General features: G+C 38.3%; 1 protein-coding gene across 2 annotated transcripts in view; it reads right to left on the bottom strand.

Annotated features, from left to right (window-relative positions):
- GAB1 (GRB2 associated binding protein 1) overlaps positions 1 to 24,749 on the bottom strand; it is a gene marked incomplete at both ends in the record, with an annotated part of 95,153 nt that continues 70,404 nt past the window's right edge. Inside the window, 8 exons of one of the 2 annotated variants that reach the window (XM_079534387.1) lie at positions 1 to 159; positions 410 to 532; positions 3,351 to 3,474; positions 3,809 to 3,902; positions 6,009 to 6,098; positions 18,717 to 19,020; positions 19,226 to 19,311; positions 21,157 to 21,761. In XM_079534387.1, coding sequence (XP_079390513.1) covers positions 1 to 159; positions 410 to 532; positions 3,351 to 3,474; positions 3,809 to 3,902; positions 6,009 to 6,098; positions 18,717 to 19,020; positions 19,226 to 19,311; positions 21,157 to 21,761 — 1,585 coding nt within the window. The remainder of the gene's footprint in view (positions 160 to 409; positions 533 to 3,350; positions 3,475 to 3,808; positions 3,903 to 6,008; positions 6,099 to 18,716; positions 19,021 to 19,225; positions 19,312 to 21,156; positions 21,762 to 24,749) is intronic. The other variant, XM_079534388.1, reaches the window with a different exon arrangement.

The following is a 24,749-nucleotide window of genomic DNA, read 5'->3' as shown; positions in this document are numbered from 1 at the left end:
TCACTTCACGCTTTTTGTGGGTGTTTCTGATTCTGTAGACTGTCGCCCATCAGTCCATGCCTCTCGTGTGCTCTTCAGTGCAAGTGTTTTCTGCTGGTCAACTACAACATAATCAACTCTTTCATCTGCCACACTGCTGCCTGAACCGCTGCTCTTCTTCTGGATAAAGGCAAGAGAGAATGAAAAAATTAAGTTAAACTAATAATTTATTCATTAGAAAATTAAGTACATATCCCAAACAAATAAAGAACAAGCACAGGCTTCTCTGGAGAGTGTGACAGAGCCCCTCTGATTCACCTTAGGACAAACTACATGGGGTGATACGGCTGGAGGCTCTTTCCCAGCAGCTACTTGTAAGGAAATCCCAAGCTGTTTGTGCCGATCATTCGAAAAGTCAGGACGTGCTTACCTTACGAGGCGGGGTAGATTTTCCTGAATCTAGGTCCAGATCTAGATATTCTACTTGCTTATCTCCTTTAGGTTTTACCATGGGGCTGCTTCCTCCATCAAGACTGTTGCTACCGAACAAATTCTGAAATTGTAACATAAAGAACTTCAGCTGCGAATGTACACAGTAACAACCCAAACTGTCAAATATGCTTATTATTAACTGTCAAAACACTGAAGGTTAAAGAACTGAGTTTTTACGACCAGATAAGCCATGCAAGTTTTGTTGACGTTATGCAACAAGTGGATATAGTCAAATTAAACAAAAATGAAACAATCTTGAGCTTGGGACAAAATCAAAAGCCAAAGGGAGTGGACGGAAGGAAACCAAAAGCCGCCCCCCCAAAGTTAAGATTGTCACCAAATCAATCTGTACCTTCCACCTAATACCCCTTTCATACCATGAGGTAATAATGAATTGCTTTGGTGTTTCACATCTCAAGTTTAACATTTCTTAACTACAATTAAAAGAAAGAAAAACTTAAAATTGCTGTTAGGTATCTTAGAAGAACTTCAGCCTTTCACAGTAGCAAAGCTTCAAACACAACTTTTCAATTTCAATGAAAGCTATCGTAATTAAGCTTAAAACCAAAAGGTATTATTCAAGTTAATAAAACTAAAAGATTATCACTTTGGATAATTTGTGCAGGACTGCCTAAACTGAAGTCGTATTGCATATACCTACATTTCAATTAGCCCAGACTTATACAACCTCACCTCCTCTGTCCTCTCCCAGCCTGATCCCTCCCTCTTAACAGGTGTTATAGGAACAGTACAATAGAAGGACTCTTCTCTAAAAGATAAAGAAAAAAAGGAAGACAGAGGGCAGCAGTCAGCAAAAAATGAAGAGGAAGGCAGAAGGACAGACAGAAGGGTAAGGCTGACAGCAACTTGAAGGAGAGAGCAGAACATTGCTGATTTTATTAAATAAAACAGAAGTGCAACATGTCCAAGTGATGATTCAATGCTGATGACAGAAAAGGATTTTAAAAGTATGGAGTTCTCACTAAGATATAGCTGAAGCAAAAAAAAAAAAAAAAAAAAAAAAAATTCTGAATAGTCTACGCATATTTTAAAACAAAGGCCTTGGGATACCTGGAAACATTCAGGTTCTCTAGGAAATAAAATATTTTATTGGTTAGAGCTAAACAGGCTGGACTCTTAAAATCCATGCTGTTATACATTACGTCTGTATCATCCAACGTATTAAGTGGTAACAATGACAAACAAACAACAGGCCAAGTTTTTGTTGCCCAGATTCTCTAAATATATTTCTTCATATTTAACACAAAAAGCGGCATCTGTGTTAAGGTTTCCAGCACAAATTACAAAAAAAAAAAGCTCTTAGTCATTAAACATCTTCTTATCTCAAGCAAACTAAACAGGTAGAATGTAGGTATAAGAAATCAAACGTAAAATACACTTAAATGAAGATGAAAGAAAATCTGTAGAACAACCCTGGAAAATAAATGGTGCAAGCAAACAGAAGGATACTAATGATAGGCTGTCTCAGCCGCAATACTAAAAGCACCACCTTAGCACTCCTTGTAAGAATCAGCAGAAATCCCCACTCCTAATTGCAATGCTGCAATTCTACTGGGGGTAGGAGGCGATTCCAAACCTTTGCAAAACAGGACATCTCTTGCATCTGTATAAGGGGATGTGACTGATTACTTACCAGTGCCTCTCGCACAGTACTCTATGAGGAGCAAAGTTTTTACATCACTGGCTCCCCACTGCTGAAGTGCACTTCACCTAGGAAGCGCACCTGTGCTGCTGACAGGTCAGAGAGACATTGAGCAAAGCGCGAGCCAGGACTTTCTGGCTCGCAAGCTCGCACCGAGTCAGAGTCACAAGTGCCACAAAGAAACCAGCAGGAGGGGCTCACTCTGGGGGTCGTAAAAGGTGTCATCCATAGGCAGCTACAGAGCACGAGGGGAAGGAGACTGGAGGAGACCAGGGAGGGTATCTGGGACAGAAGGGAATAGGGTAGCAAGCAGCACTGCCAAGAGACAAGGGTTAAGTGACATGGGATAGCACATGCCATATAAGGCAGCAGAGCAACGAAAAGAACAAAAACAGAGGTAAGCAGGTTCTGCCTCAAAGAAGATTTGGAAACCACAGCTTGATACGGCTTTAAAGATGAAAAACAGATTCTCTACTAAGAAATCCAAGCAGCAAAAACACGTTAATCACACTAAAACTACTGTGAACTAAAAACTGAGGTACAAGTGCAGATTTTCCCCCAGTGTTTCAAGGGTATTAAGGATTGTATTTCATTTTAGGCCTGGGTTTACTGCTATCCTTTGACTTCAGAATTTTTGTATTTTCTCATACTCTCTCCTGAAGAAAACTAAAGCAAAAATCCACAGCATATCAGTAACTTCTCTTACCTAGCTCTTCAATAGATGCTAAATATTTGAGACATCACCATCCAAAAAAGTTCTACCCAAAAGGGGAAAAATAAGCAACGTATCAAACGTCCCCTCTCCCTGCCCTGGATCCTCCACGTTTCTCACATGTCCTTTCAATAAAGGTTCTAGGCCTGTCTCAGAGGACCTATGATAGCACATTTTCCTTCATGTCCTGATATTGAACTGCTGCATGGTCTAGAACTATCTACTGAAGACAAGACAGTTTCTACGAAAAAGAAAAATAAGTAATCTGCTGATCTATTTTGCAGAGCGCAAACATACGCTAACCACAGTCTCTACATGACTATGCTCATATCTTCCTTAGTGAAATCAAAATTACAATTGCAGTAGAGGAATAATTTTATTCTTTTCCAATTTTGATCTAGAAGTACAAATGAAGGTGATGTTGAGTGGAAGGATTTGTGTTTGCATGATTTAAAAGTAAGGACTGCACAGGAAGAGAGTAGTTAAGACGTAGATGTTACATACTGGGTCTTCAGTGGACTGATTTGGATTCATGGATACATAATTCTCTTCACTGTCGTGCGAGTCACTGCTGGAAGTTGTGCTATGAACTGAATCCGGTCTGGGAGACATGGGAAACCTGGAGGAGCTAATTACCAGGAATTATTTTACAAACAATACATCTTGAATATCTTAAACCTCCTGGTAAACAACAGAAATAAGCACGTTAGAGCTGGAATCTTCATTCAAGATTACTAGAGCGTCTCATAGTTTGGATATACAGTCCTTTACATATATTATTACAACATAAGAATTAATATTGACATACTTTTGTCTTAATGCATGCATATGCATACACACAGTTCAAGAGGAAACTTCAATCTGTATTACATAGGCTGAAAATACAACACAGATGTATATACACATTATTAATGCTACAGTCAACAGAAACTATCCAAATGAAGAAAAGCTAGGAAACTTACTCTCGTGCAAAGCTTCTGGTGATAGGAGACCTAACTGGGGCTTGTAATTCTTCCCATTCAGGCAAAGGTTTTATTTCTAGTGGAGCTGGTTTTGCTACATAAGAACACAAGCATAGAACGTTCTTAAGCAAACTTAAATTTAATAGCTTTTCAAGTTTCTAATGCCAAAAAGAAATACTGTTTATTAAACAGTAAACACTAGTTAAAAAGAGACACTTTCATTCTCACAAAGCTATGACATAATAACTTATGTTTTACGCTTTCCAGTTACAGAATCACAACAGTACTTTAAAAAAACACAATTTAAGAATTTTGCAACATAGACAAGTACATAGTAATTCTATTTCGAAAAGAGACTGAAAATGGCATCAAGTTCCGTGGCACGGGGACTTGCTGAACTGATAAGCGCAGATAGGGATGACTGACAGTTTCAGCCTTAAAATGCAAGCATTGCCAACTCCGTATGTTTTTATTGGCTTGTGGACTATTATTACTATGCAAACTCTGCCCTCACTGCACAAGTCTCCTTACGGATTAGGTTTCACAGCTCAAAGTATGAGCAAAATATTCAACTATGATTAAGTTTGCAAAATGGAGAGATGAGCCAGTAGCTAGTTGCAATGCCTAAAGGTGCTTGGCTTGCTTCAGGGATCATCAACTAGAGAGCAGAGCAGCAGCATGCTGGTGCCACCAGAGACAGCTAACGTGCCATTTTTAAGCTCCATTTTCAGAACAGAACCACAAGTTGAGTATTAGTGAGAAACACCATCCCTCCCTCCAACATCTACAATTCACCCCTTCCTAGCCAAGAATATATATCTATTAAAGGAAGATCATGAGACTTTACAGAGAAAAATATTACACAAACTATTGTCATAGTTGTAATCTGAACTTCTACCTTCTTAAAAACTGTTTTAAGAAAATGAAATGCAGTGTCATTTCAGTAACATCCAGCCCCACCACCCACCCCTCAAATCATCTGCTTGCGGCGTGTTAACAAATTCACCAAGATCAAATGTCAGGCATGCAGAGTAAAAGCTGTCTTAAGAGACCACATGAGGAACTGACAGAAATCAGTTGCTTAATCAGTGTGGTCATCTTGCAAGGAACAAACAGAACTGCACTCATGACACTTTCGTGATGCTCTCTCTTCAGACAGAGTTCATCGTGGAGTCAGCTATATTATATATCAAACATAAGGATGCATGATTCACATTTTCTGGTTAAGTATCAGTCTTCAGCATCCCTAACAGTTTTCCCCTTTAATTAGAGAATCATAATTACTCAAAGCACATCAAGCCTGATCCAGTAATTCTGCCACTTCTACTTGCTCATATAAGACCTGTCACCACAGCCTCTGAAGAGGACCGACAACACACCTATGTCAAGGTGCCAGGTATCGCAGGAGACAGGGTGGCAGAGCTGAACTTTACATAGGTGAGATGACACTGAAGACTGAGCGACAATAATTATCAGTTTGGCCACAGCCCTCTGTGGAGGGCAGAAGCTAAATGGCAGGTATAATCTGTGACCAAGGTACCACTCCAGCAGAAAGAGTAAGGACCTTGTGCAAAGCCCTCTGAGAATAGAAGCAATGGTTCATCCAGTTGCAATGGGCTTGAATAATGAAAGGTACTGTTCAGCAAAACTTTTATGAGATTTTTAACGTTATCTATTATTTGCTCTACTACACGTGACCACATGAAGAGCCAACTCAACAGCCTAAATAACGCCCAGACTAATTGCGATATTCATGTAGTTTCATACGTAAATCTCTGCATTAATATAAGGTCACGGGAACAGCTTTTTGCCTTACTTCAATCCTTATCCAACAGCAAGTGACCCAAGTAAACTGTGAATTCACAACCATTTCCTAATGAAAGATATTTCAAGCAACTTCCAGGTGAGTAATACATATTTCTAAGGAAATAAAAAAGTAAATCCAGAATACGAATAACTAAAATTTAAGAGACTTAGTATCTATGTTAATGCCAAAACAACGCATTCATGCGCTCTTTACAAGAGAAAGCTTTGACTTTCCTATACAGGACATCTTTTGCTCAGCAAGGTATATGCACCCATGATCTTAGATTATAATAGAAGTAAAAAGACTATAGGAGAGAGATATAAAATAACAGTTCCTTTAATTTTTGTCTTATTTTTATAAAGCTCCATAAACATACAGTGCTAAAGTACATACCCTTTCTTCTTGCAGTAAAGTCACCTATGGTTTGTGAATCAGTTCGCTCTAAACCATGTGGTTTAGGTCTTAAAATTTTAGGACTTTGACCTAATTGGCAAAAAGAAGACTCTCTTAATAAAATATTCTTTTTAAAATTGGAAAATGGAATTTCGTAAATAAACAGCACAATCCCCTGCAGAAAGGTTACCGCCACAAGCATAAGCAAGCTGCTCAAGGAAGAGTTTTACAGTCTATAGCTAGGTTTCACGCTAAAGCCGTAAGCACCAAACTTGAAACAAATAAAATACTGCATGCAAGTAATTTGCTAGAGGCAAGCATAAAAGCTGTACAAAAAAAGCCCAAAGGTGCGTCAACAAATTCTGCAACTGATCATCAGTTGCTTTCAAGCTGTATTACACAAAAAACACCAGAAATGTATTTAAGGAGTTCTCCAGCAGGACAGGAGAACAGTTACCTTTCAGATGTGAGTTAAGTTACTTCCAAACAAATTAAGTCCTTCTTCAGTGAAATGACTACAGTATTGGGTACTATTACCTATTCACCACACACTCCCTTCACCTGAGAAGTCCTCAGAGTTCCGTACCAACCTGCACCAAAATCACCCCCCTGACTGCAGAAACTGAGTGACCTTCTCTCCGAGCTCCCAGTCTGCACTCGGGAGCACACCAGAGCACACACGGCCTTCACCACAAAAGGCCTTATCAGAAAGTGAAATCACTTAAATATATATCTTTTTAATTGTTCGTGGCCATCTGCAAGTGCAGCAGAGGCACTAATCGTTCTTTAATATGCTGCACTATCACAGAACACCCTATCTTAGACCAATCTAGTAACAAAACAGAGTGCAAAATAAGAAAACATCTTAGATAGAATAGCTTTCTCACGGGAAGAAAGATACTTTCCTTTCAGTAAGGAAGTTGTTTGCCAATTTAAAACCCTGCAAGCAGCTCCGGTCATGCTGCGTATTTTAAATATGATCAATAATACACGATAACTCCAATCTTCTGAGTAAGTTTACACGACAAAATGTTTAAAACCAGGAAAGGCAAGCGTCTCCAGGTGTTACACCAAGAAGCCATATGAGAAAGGTAAATCTTCACAATAAATCAAGTAAGTTTAAGACTGTTTATATTCAAAAGTTGCCCTACAGCGAAAAAAATATGGGAAAGGACTGGCACAGAGTCAAATGTGGGCTTGCGCTACCAGCAGCAAGCAAGAATGCCTTTTAAAGAAGTAAATTTGGCAAGAACACTGGGACTTTGCAAATCTCAACCTGAAAGGTTTTGCATGTGAAGAGCCCTATTACTGTTATCGCTAAGCATTGGGAATAATCAAATAATAAGTAAACAAAAAGGTTTTGTACTATATCTGAACATTTACACACTGCTTCTGAGAGATCATGCAGGAAAAACAATGTATTTATTTACTAATATTGTTGCATAGCGACTTTCTTAAAAATAAGAAAAGAAAAAGAACAGACTTTCACACAAGTATTTTTTCATTTCAAGAACAGATGCTGCCTTAAGTGGCTAGAAGTGCTGGCAAAAAGACAGCGCACCCAGGCAAATGCTGACCAAAGACCTGGCTTACAAGTGGTACTCACAGTAACTGTCAAGAATGCTGCTGGCTACAACAAAGCACGACCCAGCATGTTGGCTAAGTTTATTCTGTGCTGACCCGATATTCTTGAGTACCTGACCTACAACTGTGATAAATGCTTGCCTGTAGAAAAAGACCAAGGTCCCCAAATCAAACGAACAGATTTGGAAGTTAAAATTCAAATATTTTCTACTAACAACAGTTTGATGTCGAATATCATCACCTACTCACATCAACTCTCCATTCCACTTTAATAATCTGATTTAGAAGAAATTCAGGCACAACTCTATTTAGAATGTCAATAAAGTACTAACACGTGAGCATAGATCAGTGCAGTGAAAAATCAAGCAGAGGTAGCAGGGTAATGGAATAATTTAACCAGCGTGTACATTATAACTTCTCTACTCTTGCAGCCAAATCATGTAGGCTGAAGTGACTGAAACCAATTGTATTGAGAGGTAAGCACAGCCTTAGGAATCTGGGTCTGCGAGTCATTATTTCTGTTTTTAGTAAGGGTTCAATGTGGTCTTGTGCAGTCAATCTCCCTGAACTATATTATCACTCCCATTTGCAAAATACAGATATTACCTAATTGCCTTCATACTTATACTTCATACTGCTTCGTACTTAATTTTGCATTCAGAAACTGTTCTGAGACTTTGTGAAGTGCTATTTAAGTAAGTACAGGTCCCTGCAATATTTCTTCTATGCAACAGACGAGAACATACAAGATGTTCCCGCATAAAATAGACACATGGAGTTTTTACCTCTTCCTGCTGAACAACTGTTCAGTCTAAAATAAATTTGGTGGCAAATCAGCTTGTTATTATTGCGATAATGGAACGACCTTAGTTTGCCACAGGTAATTAAAATATTTGTGTATTTCCCTCCCCCCACACACACAAAACCAAAAAGCCTAATCTCTTCTGAGTAGCTCACCCTGCAACAGAAAGACCTGACATCAAGGAAAGGAAGAGAGCTGTGGAGAAACCACAGTCATGGAACTGATGTTTCTTGTTTCGGTCTGTACCGCAGAATTCTTCCACCCTGGTTTTTTTTTTGTTCATGAAAAAAATAAAAAATAAACTAACAGAAATCCTTTGATAATACTCTTCACTCCATCAAAAACCGCATCTTAAATAAATGTGTCAGTTTTAAAAACTGTCATTCACTGTCCAAAAATCGGCAGTTCCTCCACTATCTTAGTTGCTTCTATGAACAAAAATACATGTTTTAGAACTTAAAAAACCCAAGTCTCACAACTGAAGATCCCGCTGCTGAGCCAGAGTAACCTTGCTGCTTTGCTCCTCAGAGCTTTCAGAAAAGCCCTCAGAGTAAAGAGCTGAATACAATAAACAGAAAATGCAGCGTACCTGTACAACAGGCTGTTCTTCACCATTTATTCTCAGAAAAAATCTCCTAAAAAGTGTCATAGGGCCCCTCTTCTAGTTAGTTTTCTGCAGGAGAAAATGCACGAGGTCTCTGTGGAGAGCACGTGGTTCCACTTGGCATTCCAGCTCCAGGATCACTACAGAATGCGCTTCCAACGCTGTAGGTTTAGGCTCACAGACCCAAGCTGACCCAAGCTAATTATTCAGGCACTCAACATATGATGACATCTAATTTACAACACTATTCTGGGAAAGGTAAGCCTGGGTCTACAATACAGTTTGTTTATTTATTTATTTTTAAAACTGACAAGGAAATGAGACAAACAAAAGCCCGCTAGGAAAAAAAAAGCAACAAAATAAATACGTTGTGGCTAGTGAAACCAATCAAACAAGAAGTGAAAATTAACACGTTTTTGTTGTTCAGTGAAATCAGCACTTGTGAAATGCAAAATGCTACAGTTAGAAAAAACCCTCAGTTTCTACATAGTGATACAACTGTGCAAGGGCACTGTGAGATGAAACAGATCTAAAGCAGCCCAGTTCTCTGAGAAACGGCTGCTTGCAAAAACTGCCCAGTAGAACAGGCAATTATGAATCCAGCATTAGAGTGCACTCAGACGGCATGAATTCTGCTCCTGGCATTTCAGCATGTGTCAATGCTGCCTTTGTTTAAGAATTCATCAGGAGAAGAATCACTTGTTTGACTTTGTTTCCAATAACGGTTTAAGTTAAAAAAAAAATTCTTGCTTCATTAATTGGCTGATGCATTCTCTTCTTGTTTTCCATACAACACGTGACATATGATGCCGGAGACAGGCAGTGGGAAGGTGCACCACTACAGCCAAGTCCTGTATCAGAGTAGCTAGGCCCTAACATTTCTTGTTTTAAGGACACAAAAGGTAATCATTGAAGAGCCTCATTTTGCTTTCAGGCTTTAACCTTCAAGCACTACTGCTAACAAGACTTCTGTTAAAAATTTCTGTTACTTTTTGACTAGTTGCTTGCTGCCAATGGATTTTACATCAGGAAATTGCAAATATCCTCATAAAAGAGGCCAAAAGACTCCTTAAGCACCAGCTATTTAGGGCTTACATTTTTAAAGTAAACTTACTAATGTGACATAAAATTTGAGAAATGTGTGATCTGTTAATGCTGTTTCCTGGCCAACAGGACTCCAATCCTCACGAGACAAGGAGATCAGATGTAGGAATGCTATAGCAGTGCTTTACTTGGACTAGAAGGGGGAGAGCGAGAGGAAAAAACAGCCATATTAGTGTCCTGCATCAACAGAAGTACTTTTAGAAAGGCGTAACTAATAACAGTTTTCAGTTCCCATTAAAAAAATATGCATCTTTCTCTATGCATTCAGAAGAAGCTGAAATGTGCAGAGGTCCAAGAATACCAGTACTCCAAATCATTGCGGTTTTTTCCTTAAAATAATAATAATAATAAAAAAGTCAAGTCTGAAGCTCAGTCTTAGTCCCACAGGGTTTATTATTTGACTTTCATTTCTGCAGAACAACCTCCCCCTTTCGTTCGCTTCCCCTTCCTCACCGGAGTGAATTCCTGAGTACATGGGCTTCAACACAGAGCTCTACAAATATCCTGAATTTGCTTTTTTTAAAAGATTGCTTTTAGAAAGGTTGTTTCCCGCCAAGGTCTTCTATTCAGAAACATGTCTTCAGTTACACAACATTCATATCCATTCCCACACTAGCACCTAGTAATAAATACGAACAACAGTACGGTACTCAGATCTGGTCAGTGGTACCACATGGATGATGACAATTAGTCTTCTCATAACAGTAAAATTGAAGCGAAATCAGCTTATGCCTTCAATATTATGAATTTTCAAGGCAGTCATCTGAAGAGATACTCTCCAGTTTTCTTAGACACCTTTGTCTCCTCCAAATAGTTCATCACAGAGCACTGGTACTTTGAATACTCCCAAAATTCAGAATGAATTGAAAAAAAAAAAAAAAAAAAAAAAGTCTATGAAGTCAAACTGCATCTGACAGCTAAGGTTCACTGGTATTCATAAAATGTTTGGCAAGTGTCAGAAAAACTGCTTTGAGAATACCAAAGCTATTAATCATCCAAATACTATTTGACTGCTCTAATTTGCAAGTAGTTCGCCATGTTCATATTTAAAAATCCCCTACTGCATGACAAATTAAAAGCCTTCACGTAGTGCTTTAAGACCAAAGTGCAGTGTTCTGATGTTTTCATTGACTAGTAGCTTCAAGCAGCACTATCACTCATGAAGTCCAAGTGATACTACTTGAGATTGATTTCATTTTTTCTTTTTAATGAAAAATGAGAAACTGGAATAGCATGACAAGATGTATATCAAATCAACTATGCTTGCATATACAGGCATTAAAACACAGGGAATAAGACAAAAAAAAATGTACAAAGGGAAGAAAAAAATAGGTTATCACCAAAGTCCTGTTTCTGCTCTCCCCAGGGTCTCTGAAATTCTACAGCAGCATCTCTGCAACTAATATCAGAATAATTCCTGTAGCTTGTCTTTAGAGAGCTATTTTTTAAATCTTTAAAACCATCAGATTTAGTAAATCAGCTTCATCTGCAGCTATGAAATACTCATTCAGCTTTTTTTTTTTTTTTTTTTTTAAACTTGAAATTATTTGTTGTTTCAAGGTTTTGCAAGACCGATCACAGCTGCAAGTTGAGGACTGGTGGATCATACCAAGGCACTACATAAATTTCATTTTAGGCTTGGAACCGAAAGCTAGCCTTGCAGAAATAATTTAGTACTGCCACTGTAAAAGCATAAGATCTAGCTAACCTGAAGGCTTTGGAGACTGAAGATGGTGGGAAAATAAATAAATAAATAAATCAGTACACTTCCATTTATCCTGCTTTAGGAACTCTGCGGAAGCACCGAAACATCCTCAACATTTTTACCTTTCCAATTGTTAAACAAAATGAACGGCAAGTTCATTTCAAGAGAAATTAAACACTCAGATTTCCTGAAATGAAGCATTCTTCTGCTCTGAAAAGCAAGCATGAAAATTAGTTTCTTATCCGCTGTTCAGTTCAGTTCTTGTCGCTGATTAAAACTGATTGTCACTCACAATTCTTCCATGACTATTTGCCGTAAAGTCTAAGTGAGTGGTCTTTTAAGACTGTACAACAATCATGATAGCACAGAACACTGCAGCATTGCCAAGTTCTGACTCGGTCTCCCTTGGCCCCTAATCTTTCCCTTAATTTTTAAAGAAATCTTAGCTGTCGCAAATGCTGTAACTGTTCCTGTGATTTTATTTTGGGTTGTTGGTGTGGTGCTTCTGCTATACTAGGAAAAGCAATATGTTCACACTGTCCAATACAGACACCCATACACAAATATTTAACGAGGCAACTGTTCACTTGGCTATTTATAACTAAACTTCATGATTAACTCAAGTCCATTTCCTTAAGAAAGACTTAGCTTAGGATTTTAAAAGAACTATACAGAACTACAACAATGGGTAATTAGGATTGTCATCCAGAAGCATCACGGTGGGTCCTATTGTAGCCAGAACATAGCAAACATAGCAGATGCTTCCTGACACATGTGGGAGTTCCGTGCACAATTCCATCTTCAAAGTGGACTTGCATTTTCAAACGTAAGGTTTGGTTTTTTTTGGTGAAAAAAAGAACTTTTCTAGGAGGTTAATCTGGCTGAGAGACACTCACAAGTAATCAAGGAAAAGGAAAAGATAAAGTCAAGTCCTGATGAAAAATACATTTGTGTGGTCTGACCATGAATTCCGTCATGAAACATCATAAATGGTAAAGTGAAAAATAAGTGAAAAATGAAAAATAACCAGAGAAAAAATCACAGAAATGTACGTGCTGGACAGGACCTCTGAAGATCACCTAGTCCAACCCTCTGCTAAAGGAGATTCCCTACAAGTTGTTGTGAAGGAAAGCATCCAGGCAGGTTTTGAGCATCTCCAGAGAAAGAGCCTCCGCAATCACTACGGGCAGAAGCAACACTTTCAAAACAAGCACAAGTACAAGGTGCAACCAGGTACTTCATCTGCACGAAGAGAAATGCATGCACCACTCCCTATCTCTACATCCTAATTTACTGCTTTCTCAGCTTAAAACTACCAATACCAAGCAGCAGTTTCTTTTCAAGATAGTTGTATTGTATGGACTGAAGTTGCAGAGAGCATCTCTACACAAAATTCTGATGACTTATTTCTGCTAAGAAATAAACTTTTGGGGCAGGGAAGGGTTGGGGAGAAGGGAGGAGGAAAAGGTGAAGAATCACTATACTACCTATTTGTTTCTCTTGCCATCAGCAAAATACGCTGTGAAATTCAACCCAAGACTAGGACTGAAAACCTTGTTAAAAATAATCTTGAAAGTAGTTAAACTCCAGCAACATTCAGGCAAATATAACTGCCATCAAAAATCCAAGGAACTGGGAATTTAAAATTCTCAACTGTCTGTCAGCAATCTGCTTAGCGAACCTGAATACGTTATTCCATCACAACTCCCTGTGACCCTGGAAAGACATCTGCATTAATCTGAACTCTCCTGTAAAGTGTTTTTATAAGAAGGTTGGATCAACAGCATTACAAAAATAACAGCACTGCACTCAGTTTAAATTACACTTAACTTCTGATTTTCATTCCGTGGTGATCGTAGCTTGTTAAATTCAGCCACATGCTCGCAGTTCATATTTTCCTTTCTAGAACCTCAAAAAAAAAATTCACTTTGGCACAAAGATGTGCTTTAGAAAATGGAAGCTGCCAAGCTACAGTAAGTAAAGCACCACATCAAGACTTGAAGGAACTACGTTCCACCACCATTAATTCCATCAACTTGTTTAAGATAGATATTGAAAAAATACATTTTGCCAGCCAAGACTGAAAACACAGACAATCTTAAGAACTCTGAACCTTACAGATGAAGAGATGCACCACATATATTAGATACTATACGTCCTGAAGGATTCCTCCATAGCTTTATTAAATAAATATTTTTCAAAATATAAAGATCCTAAAATTTTGCTTTAAGGGGACAAACATGATCTTTTACCCCTGAAACAAAACACTTTGGGGGTGTCCTTATCATGCACAGAGACCCATGGACACCCAATCTCTCTCCCACGCTTGTAGGTCAGCCTTGTCCTGACCTACAAAGTACTGCTGACCCACCCTCTGCCCCTTTCATTTTCAAGCATGTGCTTTCCTTGATCTAGGACATAACATCGCATTTGTATCGAAGATTAAGATCGTCTTAACTCTCAGATCTCCGTCAGGCTTCACAACTTTCTCATGGACTGCCAACACAGCCACTTGAGACCTGCCTGTTCAGTATCTTTCACTACATAGACTTGTTCCCTGTGGAGCAGCAGTGGCAGGAGGCACTGCCCCATATCACACATTTTGAAGAACCTATGAAAGCACATGGTGGAACAGAAGAGAACCTGTCTGTTCTCTGCAGCCTTAGCTTTCTAGGGAGTCTTCACACCTCACTGCATTTATATACTTTTTACTCTACTGGCCCTACTTTCATAAACAGCACTTTTGAAGGAGAAGCATGAATGCGTGACTGCCTCCAAAAAAAAAAAAAAATATTGCCACAGAACCACTCTGTCACAGAACCCGTCACAGACCTTTAACAATTCAGGGAAAGTGATTTAACTGCAGGGATGGCTGTAACATGTCCGGATAAAGTCTTTTGCTAGCAGCAGTGCTTCGAACTTAGCATCAGGATTGCATGCAACCACGGCAAGCCAAAGAGCCAAAAGCAAAAACACAACGAAGATTTTACATGAAATAAATTATAATTTAAAGAAAACAGCGCTCCAAGAAAACCCACTTCTTTTAAATCTAATTTTTGTCATTCAGTTACAGGTGACTGCGGAAAAAACATTTGGCCATATACTCTCCATTTTGTCCCGAGTAATACATCACTTACCTTTTGGTGTATTTCTTTAAAGAAAGAGTAAAGTGTTTGATTTAAGCCACAGGGGCAGGAAGCCAACAATGTTTTGAAAGTACTTTTAAGACTTGCAAATAAGTACTGGAAACTCCCCCTACTTACACATAGAAGGAGTGGTAATCCAGTTAAGTTAAACTACCTGAAAATGCAAACTCAAATTCCTGTGTTTTGTTTTTGTTGTTGTAGGTTTTTACCCCATGCTCAAAAAACAAAGCTCTTCTAGAAACCAGAACAAAATGACACAGGGCATCTCACACCTCATCATGGCTTCTTGCCCGCTCTATTCCTTCTGAAGAACATCTGGCAAAGCAGGGGTGAGCAAATGTCCGCGCACAGAGCATGCACACAATTTAGTGACTTTCATACATACATATTACCCACATTTAGTTATTGATATTACTGATTTTCATAACTCATTCTTCAATCACAACTGGAACAGAGGAGAGTGTTAACAATATGACGAGGTACCCAGAACTTCACTGCTCTCATGTAAGCACTTGAAGTCATGCACCTTGTAGTCAATGCTGCTGACATAATTATGTCATCTGCTGACAGATGGACAGATCTTTGTTGCCCAGTTACGTTATTACCCAAAGACCACAGAACCTGAAGTAATCAAGCATTTATTTTGTCTGAGGTTCACAAAACAGAAGCACTGGAAGGGAAAGCAGGCTACGTACGACAGAACAGACTCTGGAATTCTTGTATTCGTTTACTACTATTGCCAAACTCCACTGCCTGTAAAATTCCAAGGTCTTAAAATGAACAAAAAATAGAGAAGATACATAGGCACATACATCTAACAACTAAAAGCAGTGTCTTCCTTTTTCATTTGGTAATTTCTCTGCTATTTCTGTTCTACATTCAAACCACAATTTTGAACCAAATTCGACAAACTTTCCTGATCCACACAGAAACAATACTGAGCCAATGTTTAAGATAAAGATTATAACTGTACTTCTCAGTAACAAACACATCTACAAAACAACTGTTTGCTGGCAACACAAATAGTACTTTTGCAGCAGTATCTGCAACTGATAAAAAAAAACAACTGATTCTTCTGACAGAAAACACAATATGCCCTCATACGCCCAGAAGCCTTAAAACCAATAAACCTGATCTCAGTAATGGCAATACTGCCATTTTTAGTGATGCTCTACAACAGAACATGTTGAATTAATCACAAAAAAAATATTAAAAGGAACAGTAATCAGAAATCAACTATTTCACGTACCATTTGCCCATTTCTACGCCTACCTAGATATTAGGGAACATACTGACACACTTACTATTTTCTGGGTACTAATTTGTAGCAGAACACCACTGCAGAACATTTAAATAATGCAGAAACAAGCTGATAACGAAATGTGCTAAAAGAACTTGAACGCTGAAAAAACAACACAATAGGATGTAAAGCACATACTTGCTTTGATTAAGTAAGGGTCCACTAAATCAGAAGTTTTATTCTATTTTAATTCAAAAAGAACGGAAGTTTTATTTTCCCAAAAATATTTCAGGAAGTTATTTGTGTACCAAAATGGGAACAACATCACCACCCTGGGGCGTCATCATATCTGCTCTTGACAAGACTGGAAAACTTGTATCACTAATGTAACACAACTGAGAGAATTTGAGTATGCCAGCGTGAGCCTGCGTTTTACTAAGATAAAAACCTCACTAATAAATCAGAATTAATATCATTCTTGGTAACTCAAGATCTTTCTACAGCATTTGTTTGTTCCCCCAGTCAGTATAGCCAGCCAGTAGGAGCTACACTGGGCACCTCTACACTCATTAGGAGACGTGTTAGCCACCTAGCCTAAAAAATTGTTTCCCATTGTTAGTTAGGGCTTCTCATCTGTAAAGCATTAAAGGGCAGGAGAGAAGCGTAATCCTCACGCAGCACTTACAGAAGGTGAAACACTCAGTTTCAAGAAGAGAGTCTCAAAATTAGCAGTGCTGCCTCAGCAGACATCTAGGTGACTGCCTTGCGTCACCAACAGCAAAACAAGAAACTTTTCAAGATTAAAACTTAATTGTGTTTAAAGTCAAGCATTTCATCAGTTGAATACACAAACCTAAGTCAGAAAAAAATACTTCAAAGCAGCTCAGTATTTATTTTGAGAATATTTTCCAGCATTGAGTTTCATTCTGCTACTGTCCAGTATTTCTTAAAAAGTAAACAGAGCTACTCTGCTAACACAGCAACAGAAGCAGAGAGCCATGGTTCTGAACAAGGCCATGTTTCACTTTCGGAACACAGGCAGTCAGAATGAGAAGCGGCACTTTGTTTTACACCTAGATCATCTGTATCGTAATGATATTAGCCGCTTTGCTTAATTGTACATAAGGCTGTCTTCACTTATGAGGAAAAAAACAGTAATTTAAAGTTTGAATTAGGTCAATATTTTGGATCATCTGATTAAAACATTGAACACTCTTTTCAAATGTGTAATTCTGAAAATGGGAGTTACAAAGTTCTGCAGACACTGACTATTTGTTTAGTTCCCAGTTCCAGAAGAAAGATATTTCTGATAAAATATTTCACATTGACTGGGAAGTCTAAGCTATTCATTAGTGATTCTCAGTAAGCACTCTCATATGGAGGCATCATAATGATATCTATTACTTAAGCCTATCACTTCAGTCACCTAAATAATCATTTACTTTAAGGCCAAGCAAACACTGTGCACCAGATTTAAGAGATTTACTCGTTTTTTTCAGAATAGCTTTCGAGAAGCCCTCTAAAATTTGTGCACTCCTCCCTCAATTTTGTTGGCATTACTGCAGCTTGAAAACCCTTGAGTTTTCTCTCACACAGTCATTTGAAGTATTTCCACATAGAACCAGTTCTCATTTTGCTTCATGACTGTTCATCTATTGCAGCCTACTTACTGCATTTGACAAACAACGTGGAATCCAGCTCGTGTGGATAGAGCAAACGTACCTTAAAAGCAGGCTTGAATTAAGACTTTGCTCCTCACATTTGGATCTCAAGGAAAGAATATCTATGGTAACCTCATAGCCCACATTGAACATCTTTTGTACCCCATATGGCTGCTACATCTCAAACACTGGCCAACCTCAACATCAAGCAAGTTTCCTTGTTTTTACGGGTTGAAGTGAAGATAACATTATGTGCTCATCAGCAAACACTTCCTTGAAGCTAATATTATTCTTACAGTAACACATTCGTAAGAATTTTTCGGTGAATAAAAAATAATTTTATAATATTTTTTTAAAATAATTTTATTCTTGAATAAAAAAATACTGCATATCTTCAGGAAGAAGTTGCAAAATATCCCACTCGTTACTTATTATTAATTGCTAACAATGTTTAGATCAAAAGCAAACACATAAAATAGCTAAGTCATCTACATCGTACAATGGAACTGTGTATTGACCCTGCACCAAGAGCTGCTATATATTCTATGTTGTTCCTCATGTGCTGTCTCCATTATAAGTTAGCCTGCCGTCCTCTCTGTGTAAAGACTAGAACTCATACTTGAGTGTTAGCAATTCTATGTAATTTTTGAATTGAAATCTTGAATTGAAACCCAAGTTTGTATCTGGCTGTTACTGTGATGTATTATCATCATTGAGAAACATCTTAGTAATTTTGCTCATAAATTGGGCCAAAATTCCTTCGTTAGAATTCCTCAAAAACATTATTTCCCACTAATCAGAAGTTGTAAGGTCTACAATATTTTATTAGATGATAAAATCAACTATTGGATATTTTCCTCACCTTTTCGGTCTGGTTTGAGGTTCCGATCCACTGGCGGTGGTTCACATTTTTCAGTAGGCACTGACCGTCTGGGAGGGGTCTTTGGACTGGACCTGAAACCCATGTGAGAGGGAGGAGGGACTTGCTTTCCAAATAACGGAAAATCAAACGTGCCTGGTGTCATTGGAACATAATTTGTTTCCTGGATGGGTTCAGTGAAGCTGCTGGAATGCTGTCGTGGAGGAGAGTTGGGATTCATTGGGACATAATTTTCATCTAGTTCTTCACTTGAAACACTTCCCACTGTCAACATGCTTCTGTTTTTCTAGAATTAACATATATTTCCTTTAACAAAATAAGTTACGCAATCAGCTGTGAATCATATGAATCTTTTAACCTAAGCTACTCAGATTAATACACTACTTTAAACTGAAAATCATAAACACTGTACACCTTGCTTTTTTTACACAGAAACAAAAAGCATTCAAGCTCTGTTACTGTTGTCTCTCGTAAGATCACATCATACTTACAAAGTGGTTATGGAAGCCCTCCAATGAATTAGATCTGTCATTCGGAAACGTTCGTGGAATATCATAACAGTCTTGAGAACTAATTTCTAAAGAAATAAGAAGAGAAAGTGGCTATTCATCATTTGTGTTCCCCATCCCTTGGCACCAGTCATCCACAGTTTGTTTTTATTTACTGTCTGCTTCTAAGACACCGGGCAAACATACCTCCCAAAGCTGTGGCCAATAGGTTTTATCCACAGACTTGAAATGACTGTGTTCATAAATGAACTCAGCACTTGCCAATCAACCTGAAAATCTTATAACGTTTTCCATATCAGAAAAAAAAAAAAAAAAAGAAAGAAAAAAACAGTATTTTTTCCTTTCAAAGAACCAGCTACACCTTCCTTTCAAATAGGCAGGCATAAAACTTTACTGTAAGAGCCGTATCTTTTGAGATAGAAGACCCTCATGAGAAACCTACTATAAAATAAACAAACAACAGGTGTAATTTAAAGTCTAGAGTGATGTCTTCTGACTGAATACACTTGATTAGAAAGTGCTGATTCAACAGAAACTGATTCACTGCTAAAACAGGTAAATTCTTCTTTTATCCCACCACTCTTCTCTCAACTCCCCTGTAGGCCTCCAGGAGTTTTCGGATGGAATAAGTGACAGAACCAAAATATCTCCTGCTTCTCAGGGCCCTGGCTCTCAGCACTCCACATTAAGATGGTCCTCACCTTCGTGACTGCCTCTCTGGAGCACTGGGATGTTCGTGAAATACTTTGCTCCCAGGTCCTGGGTCTCACTCACTTGTTGCAGGCAACAGCATGCATTACTTCTCAACAAGCCTGCTTCTACTGACATTAAGACAGAAACTCGAGGGGAAATTCTGTTCTGTTCTCCTCTTGACCCAGACAAAGAACTCCAAAGGCTCTCCCCCCCACCATCACCTTCCTCATTTTTGCCTGCCATCCCACAGGCACTGTAACTTTCCTCACAAACATCAGCACCAGCTTCAATCAGTATAAAATTAGACTCTGAAAGTCATATCTTTATACCCACTGCCTCAGGAACCTAAAGTAAATGAAACTCTTAGACCTAAAGTTTTTAGTAAGACAACAACAACTGCTCTCTGTAACAGTAAATATCACTTTCTGAACTCAGCGTTTCACTGCATTTCTTTACTTTACATCTGAGAGAATAAGAACAGGAACAAAAACAAACAAGCAGAAAAACAAGACACACGAAAATCTTTCTAAAATAGAACTAGCCCCACCAGATTTGCTAGTACCCAGAAATACACCCAGCTGCTGAAAGAAAAACAACACTAACGCATTAGCAAGTCTGCAATGCTGGCATTTAAACTGCTAGAAGGAACAACTTCAATTTTACTTTAAAAGCTTTGTATGCACACCTAACACAAGGAGAGAAAGCCTTGTGGCGTCAATAACCAGTTCAGGGTTGATTTCAAAGCTCTTGGTGCATACCAAATTTCACTGAACTTCCAGCTTCTGCAGATTTTGGTCACTGTGTGAACCTTACCTTGGTTGTTCTGACAGACTGACAGCAGCAGTTTTGAACTCAGCTATACGACCTTATTAGCAAAAACAATGCTTAGCTTTCCACTGCTGTTTTGAAAGACTAACAGAGCCACTGAAATGTCTAGCACTTCAAATACGTCCAGCTGAAGCTGAATGCCACAGTGGAGTAGCCTTTATCAATGTTCCGCGCTTTGCTATTTCAATGCTTTTCCTCTAATCAACATGTCTTTCTCTGGTTTCTTATATATTTTAGACTTCAGTGAGTGCTTCGTGAAGTGCCGCACACTCGCTTCTGGAGGACAAAAGCAACACAATTCCACTCACATGTAACTCATCTTTCTTCATAAGACTAATATCACTGAGCATTAAAAGAATCTGGAAGAGCAAAGTAAAATATGGAGCACTGACCTTTACGAAAGATATTCAAATCTACAGTTGAAATGGTATTACTGCGTGAGGGTGGTATTCCTGCTGTAGGGATACAATAGCTACTATCAGTATCTGAAGCTGTGCGAGTAATGCTACATGTTTCCACAGGAGATCGATCTGCAGCGTGGTGAGGTTTTGGTGGCCGAGGTGGAGGAATATCTGGAATAGTATCCAACTTTGAAGTCTGAGACAATGTTCCTTCCGGAAAAGTTCGTGGAATCTGGTAAGTACCTCCAGGTGTAGGGGGAATGTCGTAACTAATGGAGATGTGCCTCATCTGTGCATCTAACGACGACGTCGCTGATGGCGTATTGAAAACATGCTGCTCGCCTTCTGCATCAGTCCCCGTTGGAGATGCTGCCTTCGGTAAAACATCTTGGGAGTAACTCCTGGGCAGGTTATAAAGGCTGGAGTCTGCCAACGGTAGTCCAGTACGAGAAGGCGGAGAGTCATAGACACCTTGCTGCTGAAAAAAGCCATTCACAGCTTGCTTGCTCATGGATGGAGCAGGGTTTTTGTGGGAGGGCACATTATCATTGCAGTCTGTTTCAGAAGAGCTGGATTTTGCAGAGTCAGCGTGAGATCTACACACAAGATCAAGAGATTCACACATTGACGAACACAAAGAAAAGAAACATCAAAATAACTTTTAAGATGTTTAAAATGTGGACATTTAGGTGCATCAGTCTCTTCCAACTTTTAAAAAATGAAATGCAGGAACCCAATTATGAAACAAACTACTTCGGAAGGATTCTAAGTTATTGCACATACACAGACCATGCATGTGAAATAGATAACAGCACAAGCACGTAACTTTAGCAGCAGCTCAGCAAGTTGATATTTCATAAAGCAAGTGATCTCCAGGAAGATGTCAAGACAACCTAAAGCAAAGTTTGTTTATTAAGGTAGTTGAAGGTGGGGTTCAATTTTTTATTCTTTTAATCAGCTCTGCAAACTAGCAGCACTTCAACAACACTGAAAAGTGAAAATGCATTCAATCCTTGAGTTCACAATACTTGCTAGTTCTAACCAGTATGAAAAAATACAATTAAGAATGGCTGCTTGCAACACCCTGAAGTTATCTACTAACCAAATAAAACTGATTCGAGTTTTTTTTTTTTTCTTTAATGCATTGTAAAGAAGAGAAAAAGACAGAGAGAGAAAAATCCATGCGATATATGTAACAACAGAGTGCTTTTTTTTCCTGAACACTAGTTAAGGCCACATCATTAGGCAAAATGGCACAGTTGTTTGCCTTTATTTCTTTGGAACGACCGCCTTTTATGACAACTGCTCTCATTAGTACTGGTAATAATGGATACAACTGCCTTTTGGTTCAGTGTTTTGTTGACTTTTTTTTTTTTTTAATGGGGGAGGGTGACACCTCCCCAGTTACCTTGCCCCAGGAAGAGAGATTCTAAGTTCTGAATGCTTGCTTAAATGCAAGTGAAGACAACTGCAGAAATACTAATGTAGGAGGAGGTAATACAGTTTTTCCACCATATCCTGGTATTTCCTTTTATCATTACCACAGAATCATTTCATTGTTTTTGTTTATAAATATGTACATGCATACTTCAGCATGTGTGCAACAATGAATGGCTGGTATACTACTCTTACTAAGCAATTGGTCAATTCAATTTACAAAGCTACTGAGGAATAAAATATTCAAATCAACACTATTTTTCCTTTAAGAGACTCTTGTTCTACAGGTGATCAATTTGTCAGTAAAATCAAACATTTCCTTACTTCAGCAACAGCCAGATTCTTACTTCCCAGAGTTCTAGTAACCTGGGGAGAAAGGAATTCAGCTTAGCAATTCATTTAGGTTTCCTCTTCATTCATTATGGAGAAATTGATACAGTGTGAAACAAGCCTTTCTTCTCAGAGATCCACCTAAAAAATGACAAATGACTCCCTAAGAGCCTCTCTGTGCCAACTCTCAAGGGAACGGATGTTATTAGTTTAGACTGGACATCAGCAGTCAAGAAAAATGTTCTTCACCTAACACATTCCTGTTGTGTTTAACAGAGTTGATACTATCATCCATCAGCCTGGTCTTCTCTGGCTTTAACTTATGACATACTTTTCTATGTTTTTTTTTTTTTTGTTACTTTATATATTTTTTTTCATATGAAAATATATACTAGTTTTGCTCTGATTACTATTTTAATGTAGATTTAAGTTTTCCTTCTACAGTCAGTACAGGTTTCCACGTGACACAGAAAACTAACCTGCACTTAGTTTAACAGACTATCAAATATTCTCATTAAGTATTTACCCTTGGCAAAAGCAAGGAAGTCAATCTTCCGATATTCCTTGTACCATCAACTTTGTTAAGTTTACTCTGTCTCAGAGCTTAACAAGTTCTCTAATGAACTACTGCAAGTTTAACATAACTGCAAAAAATACAGCACACAGGATGGAAGGAACTACATAAGGTTACCGAGTGCTTCATCAATTGTGAAAATATTATGTGATCAGATTGTATCTTTGATGCAGCCCTTGCACTTGAAGTATTCATTCCAAAGTTCTTCTTTTTCAACACACACTCTTCTAGTTCTGTGGCATTCATTTGTACCAAACCCACAGCAAAAGTCACGTGTTTTACTTCAGTGAGCACAGCATGGACCGTGATGTATATTTTAAATGCTAGAAAAATAAAGTGGGCAGACATTGACAATTGATTGTAGAACTGAAATTAGTTCCAGTTCAGCAGGATATACTTTCACCTGAAAGTATTTCTAAAACCATGGAATAATATAGGCACTGCTATACATCTTACCAAAAGCAAACAGAAATGCACATAATAAAAAAACTGTAGAGTTGACCTCATTTCTCAATTTTTAGCTTGTACACATACCGGGATCACTTTCATCCATTTAGCCACGTGCCAGAACTCAACCTTTGAAATGTTTTCAGACACAAAAGCAAAGCAAATGTCCGTAATCTTAGCAGGTCTAGGCACAATGGTGGTTTTACAGACATTAAGACACATTATAATGACGCCAAGTTATATTTGACTCTAGAGAAGCAACACATGCAAGCATATATAACCAAAACTCAAGATGCAACAACAAAGCACATACAATATAGTTACCCATCACATGTATGCAACTTAGGAGCTTTCTGGACCCAAGTAAATGCTGCTGCTTCTCTCTTGAGCACTTGTGAAAACATAAGACTTGCAGCCAGTCATTTTCTTAGCTGATATGGTATGCATATCTCATTGTAAGAGGGCTTCTATGATTTACTCCACTTTTTTTTTTTTTTTTAAGTAATCTTTTGGAATTGGCTTCCTAGGCAATTGAATTAAGTTTTCAAAATATGAAAATGTTGTAACCAGTTTGACTTTGGAAGACCGAAAACTAGAAGATGGTCTGAAATAGAGGGCACAATTATACCTAAATAATACTAGATAATACTAGATAACTGACCCTCTGAAGTTTGAATAGATTTCAGAAGTCAGCATTCACCACTGAACATGGCAGAAAGAATACATACTATCTACAAGATTTACATTGTATTCTTGATTCACGTTACCTCAAGAAAAACTAGATTAGCACTACAGA

This window comes from Tetrao urogallus (assembly GCF_951394365.1).
Source record: "Tetrao urogallus genome assembly, chromosome: 4".
Classification (NCBI taxonomy): Eukaryota; Metazoa; Chordata; class Aves; order Galliformes; family Phasianidae; genus Tetrao; species Tetrao urogallus.
Note: the sequence above shows the minus strand (reverse complement) of the source record. Positions and strands in the feature narration are given on the sequence as shown.